This window comes from Brachionichthys hirsutus, chromosome 11 (assembly GCF_040956055.1).
Source record: "Brachionichthys hirsutus isolate HB-005 chromosome 11, CSIRO-AGI_Bhir_v1, whole genome shotgun sequence".
In the NCBI taxonomy this organism is placed as follows: domain Eukaryota; kingdom Metazoa; phylum Chordata; class Actinopteri; order Lophiiformes; family Brachionichthyidae; genus Brachionichthys; species Brachionichthys hirsutus.
In genome coordinates, this window is record NC_090907.1 from 1,032,949 (window position 1) to 1,038,948 (window position 6,000).

Genomic DNA, 6,000 nt, shown 5'->3' on the forward strand with positions numbered 1-6,000 from the left:
TGTATTTGTATATAAATGAAGCTTCAAAATATGCTCATCAATATCTTGTTGATTATTGACCGATGTTTAGGGAATTTAGCACCGGTGTGGGGGGGGGCTCTGTCTCCACACCGGGTTTCATCCACTCTTGTGTTTGGCCGACGGTACATTTAATATTGGAGCAAGTCTGTTCTGTCTTTAATACCTGAGGAGACAGATCCAGGTGAAATCGGGGGTGACTTTTCACAGCGAAACGTTTATGTTTTTCTTGGAGTGCTTTTCTCGTTTATTTATTGTAGATTTTTTGATTCTGAAACAAAGCTTCTGATATCTTCAGTACATTTCTCCTCTTCATCATCCGTGCGTTTGGTCTGAACTCTGCACACCAGACGTTTGTTTTTATCTCCACCAAACGAGGTTTTATTTACGGGAGGACACGAAATATAACGAGAGAAGCACTCGGAGAGCACCGACCTCCTCCAAGCACCTCGGCCGCCCTTTATCATTATTAAATTATCGTCCGACATTTATTTCATCTATATTTTAGATTCTTTAGCCATGAAGAATTTCCTTTTACTGCAATGTGAACACACATTTCCGAGTGATCCAGAATCCAGGATCTCTTCTGGATCACCTGTTCCTGGAAACATTCCCCAACATTGGCGTTCGATTCTTTTGCAAACATGACCATATTTTCTGGTCCTGACTTCACTAAAGAGAAAGAATGAAAGCTTTATTGTCGTTAACACCACTCCGTGAGGACATGAATCACACGAGCTGGTGTCCACTGTGGACATCTGGACGAAGGAAAGACAGCTGTTTTCAGCTGCAACTAACTGCTACTGCGCTGAACCTCCCGCTGACGGCTCGGAAAGGAGCCGGACCCTGAGCAGAGCCTAAATAGTGTGACGCCTGATGACGAGACGAGCAGCAGGTGTCCACTGGGAAGACAGGCAACGTTAGGGCATGGAAAAAAACAGTGTCAGATAAGCAGATCATACAGAAACCCACGAGAGCGTGAATAGAGAATGGATGACTAGCAGCAGTCAGAATTCAAAGGACAGGCGGAATAATAAGGGAATGAGAGTGAGCCTTTAACAGGTCCAGGTGGGACGCCTCAACGTTGGAGCTTACAGCTCATAGTCGTTCTACAGTTTTATGAGCTGGACGTGATTGTTCTCATTCATCCCCTTTGGTCAAATAGGCGTCGCTTTTAGACGCCACGTGTTCTAAAATGAAATAAAGAATGGCCAGGCCAGCAGTGATGCTTCCTTCTCTGTGGACGATACAGGAATAGTAATGTGGGAAAACCGACTGGGAAAATGAAGGAAATAGAAGCCATTCCAGCCAGAGACTCAAATTCCACCCAGTCGGGAAGAAACTGTAGATCACTTCAGAGCGCTAACGTGGACATCCGAGCGTTGAACCGCGGCCGAGAGACACGCCGCGCAGCCAAAGGCCTCCCGGACCCGCCTGATGATGTTAACGAGTTTAATGGACAAATGTTTGATTTATAAAATGTGAAAGTAGTTTTCTTCTTTGAGGAAGAGCGCCGCTCCTTGTAGAAGCTAAAGAGGGGGGGGGGGGGGGGGGGGTACGGTAGTGTAGAGGATAAACAGGGATCGGGACTTTGACGTTTGTCCATGGACAATGCGAGAACATTCCAGCAGCTTCCTGGTCTCCGTGTCGCCCAATGGGAAAACGTTATCACCGTCCTCCGTTGTTGTTCTGTATCCAGACGGGAGTCCGGATCGCTCTCAGAATTGAATGGGATCTAAATTAGACCAGGACCCATCTTCAGATTTTATTTCATCGAGATCCATCCAGCATTTTCCTCCCAAACAAAAAAAGGTTTTCCTGTTTCCTAATTGTTTCTCAGAGTGGTCTTTCTAAACTCTTCTAGATACATATAATCCCCCCCCCCCCCGTCTTTTTTAAATAAATGCACTTCCTGCCGAAGACCTCCTGCGTTCTTTCCTCTTTCAAAACGGCTCTGTGGAACTTTTCGTCTGCCTCGTCTGGCTGTGGATCCAGACGGTGTCACGCGATAGCCCCCCCCCCCCATGGCCTCTGACACGTGACGGTGTAGATCGAGATGTCTAGCGCCGTGCCTCTGCCCCCCCCCATCCAGCGCCGTGATTAATGGCTGTTCCTGGTCCGAACCCGACTCAGGCCGGTAATCATGAGGACAGGCCCGTTAGAGGCCATCTATCAATACTAGAAACACGCCCCTGGGGTGGCGGCATTCGGATGCAAGCCCCCCCCCAGCAGGACATCTCACCTCGGTCCACAGGTGGCGCTCCGCCGGCTTCGGTTACCAAATCGTTTTATTTCTCGCTGTTTTGACATGACGGCATAAAAGAAACGACGGTTTTCACTCGTGGACTTTATTTGTCTTTACTTTTTATAGACTCGGCTTCTTGTCCTGAGAGCAGAAGGGAAATTCTCTCAAAACGGCGACTCAGCAGAAAAACAAAGACTCCTATTCCAGATGTGACCTGTTCCCCCCCAGCACACTCACCCTTGCCGCCTCTTCTGGGACTTTACAACTGTATCTTCCCGTGGAGCGACGCCGGATTGAAGCCGACCTTTACCTTGACCTTGACGTGATGGAGTCGAACATCTTAAACCTTCAGCATCGATTCCTTTCATCTGCTTCCCTCTTTGCTTCTGAAGCCCGCCCTCGGGGGAACTTATGGCCGGGCCTGCAGCAGCCGGTGCCGATGCCAGAACGGAGGCTCGTGCGACCCCGTGACCGGGAAGTGCTTGTGACCCCCCCAGGGGTAAAGGGCCTGCTCTGTGAAGATGGTTGGTACTCACTTTCCCCAAGGCGCTACGTGCAGCTAACGGGCGCGGAGATGTTTGCTAAATGTTTATCACTGTTTAATTTGAAATGATGTCAGAGGTAGTAAAAGATAAAATCACAATATTTCACAAGCAACCTCCCCCCCCCCCCCCTGCAGCCCTGTCATGAGTCTTTCCGCCCCTGTGGCTTGGTCTAAACGCTGCTGCGAGTCACCGCGTTACCACGGTGATACGGTCGTGGCTGCTCATCCTTACAGGTTCAATGCAATAAAAAAAAAAGACGTTTACGGGAGCAGCTCAGCCTGAAAGGAAATGTTGGAAGCGTAGAGATGAAACTATAATATGTAAAAGTCGCCGTGATCAATACCTGCAGCTCAGGTGTTGGTGACGTCACAATCGTTCCGATCGTTACGGATAAAGCTCTGATCGCATTGCTCGTTTCTTTGACTCTCAGTTTAGAGGAAACGATACACGAACTTTACAGGCAACGGCGCCGCCTACTCTTCACTGCCGGCCGCGCTCGCCCGCTTCGACGGTGGCACCAGGTGAGACGGCAGCTCCCGGGGCAGCCAGTGGCCCCCCAGCTTCCCCTCAATCAGATGGGCCGCCACAGCGAACTCCTCGTCGTCCAGCATCCCATCGCCATCGACATCGGCGAGCCGCCAGACGTGAGAAAGCACCGCGTTCGGCAGCAGGGTGCTCGTCATCCACGCTCTGGCTTTGGTGCCGCTCAGTTTGCCTCCGATCGGCCCGAGGGTAGCGAAAAGCTCGTCGTATTTCGGCTTGGATCTCTCCACCGCCCATTCGTTGCTCTCATCCTCCCCGGGGAGTTCCTTGAACGGGTCTCTCTTGAAATGCTCGGGCCTGAAGGTTCCCAGGAACTCCCCATCCAACACTCCAGGGGGGGCTTCCCCCCCCGAGTCTTGCTGGTGGAGAAACGGCATCAGGCTCGCGATGTCGCTGGTGAGGAGCTTCTCCAACGAGGCCATTAAATTTGGCTTCAGCGTCTTGAACTTTGAGAAATCCTGCCCCAGAAGAGTCTCCTGAAAACACAGGGAAGCTGGCGTGAGCCTTGCGGAACACGTTTAGCATTTCGGCGGCGTTTGAAGACGCTAACGACACCTGCATCTTGCTGCAGTCGGGGAAGTCTCCGGCGGGGACTCGCTGCTGCTGCTGGATCTTGGTGAAGATCACCGGGAGCCGGTAGATCAGGCTGTGCTTCTTGCTTTCTCTGCAGAAGATGGCCGGCATCTCCTCCTTCAGGTGGCTGATGATGTGCGCGTGAGCCTGGAGGGGGACAACGCCACACCTGAAATCACCTCCAGCCGCGTCTGGGTTTGGGAACGTCCGGCTGAAGGATGGGCCGCGTGTTCCCTTACCCTGACGAGGCGCGCTCTCTTCACCAGGTCGTTCATTTGCGCAGCGCCGCGTTGCGCGGGAGATTCCTCAGGTCCGACAGCAGGTCCTCCTCCTCCCGCTCGATCAGCTGGTACTGGTCCCCCGTCTGCCTGGGCTCCGACCAGAACGACCCGATGTAAACCCTCATGACCTCGGGGGTCCGGAACACCTTGCCCAGCGACCACATGAGGGCGCCGTACACCCTCATCAGCTGCTGCGGGTCCACGCCGTCGGCTTTGTTCAGAACCACGCGCAGCTTGTCCTCGTGGCCGCACAGAGCCCCGAAGGCCCGGGTGAGCTCGTCGGAGAACTCCAGCTTGTGCGCGTCGAACAGCAGGATGATCCGGTCCACGCGCTCGGCAAACCAGCGCAGCACCGCCGGGAAGTCGTAGCCTCGGAGGGTACAGCAGGAAGACGCGGGGGTTACACCCAGAGACTCTCTCACCGCCCCCCCCCCCCCCATCCTCCCAACTCCGTGTCATGTTACGTTCAGCAGCTTCTTTCAATCGCTGAAGTATGTCGGGCTGATTTATTGCCTCTCAACTCTACTCGACTCAACTCTGTTCTTACCAGGGAGGTGAAAACGGCGTTTTAAAGGCCCCGCCTCACCTCGGCTCAGCCGCCTCTTTGCCGCCGTCAGGATGCCCGGCGTGTCGATGATGCTGATGTTCTCCAGGACTTTGTTTGGAATCTGAACGCACTGAAACCTGCGAAGGAAGACGGGAGCGTCGACAAGAAGAGGCTGAAAAGACTTTCTTAACATAAATGAAAACTGGAGTGACTTTCGCCATGTTTGTCCGCCGCCATCGACGGGAGAGAATTGGCCAAAAAGACTTCTGAGACTTCATTTCTCTTCCCATCACCTGTTCAGAAACGCGTTCCCAAAGGGGTCGACGTTGCGGAAGGGCATTTTGGGATCTACGGTTAGGGCGTTCCCAGGGATGACTCGTTCCGCCTCGCCGTGCATCAGGGCGGTGAAGTTGTCGGTGGTCGGCTCTGGTCCGACTCTGCTGCCGGGGAACTCTTGTTCTATGAGATACCTGAAGTCAAGCAGACCCAGAGTGACAGCGCCACCTCCGGCACACGTCTCCTTCAGCATGCACGAAGCCGGGACGTCGTGAAACTCACCGGATGAACGTCGTCTTTCCCGTCGAGTACTGGCCCATCACTAAGACCATCGGCTTGTTGTCAAAGTCCGCGTCCTCGTAGCTCGGAGAGTGGAAGTGATGGAAGGAATAGTGCTTCTCTATGGGCAGCAGCCTCTTATAGTAAAGATTCCTCAGCTCCTCCGTCACCTTCGTGGCGTCCCCCCGTGTTTTCCCGCTGCTCCTGAGCCTCCGGATCGACATGGCGACGGATTCCTGCTCTTAAGTCGTCGGTGTGGAAGCCGGTTTGTCTTCTAAGACCAAACTGAACGATGGAGGAACGAGCAGGAGAATGTTATCGGATTCTCACAGCTGTCCGCTCCGTCCAGCAGTGGGACACGCAGAGGGTGGGGTGGGGGGGCGGAACCAGATCCTGCAGCTGCAGCTAACATCAGGCCAACAGGGTGGGGTGGGCGTTTTGTCTCCGACTCGGGACAATCCTGGCAGATTTATTGTTCTCGACACGGACTGCTTCTCCGATGACGCGTGTTTGTTCAGTTCTTATCACGATAAGCTTCGGAGAAGAAAACCGAACGGTTCTTTTCTTGAACGACTTGGATTCCTTCTTAGTGGACCATTCGGAATCGGTGCAACGCATTCTTAAAGACGTTCCGTCGGTCGGTTGAAACCGGAAGCGCCGATCGTGTTGCTAGCTGGGCGTGTTTGTTTGGCT

The 6,000-nt window shown here is 53.2% G+C and overlaps 1 protein-coding gene across 1 annotated transcript; it reads right to left on the minus strand.

Moving 5' to 3' along the window:
• Positions 1–3,144: 3,144 nt before the first annotated feature.
• Positions 3,145–5,531, minus strand: LOC137901329 (EH domain-containing protein 2-like). Its single transcript, XM_068745350.1, is given in 7 exon segments — positions 3,145–3,827; positions 3,907–4,071; positions 4,164–4,198; positions 4,201–4,575; positions 4,792–4,889; positions 5,046–5,222; positions 5,311–5,531. Coding segments are annotated over 7 exon segments (1,617 nt in total). The 3' UTR covers positions 3,145–3,281.
• Positions 5,532–6,000: the final 469 nt, after the last annotated feature.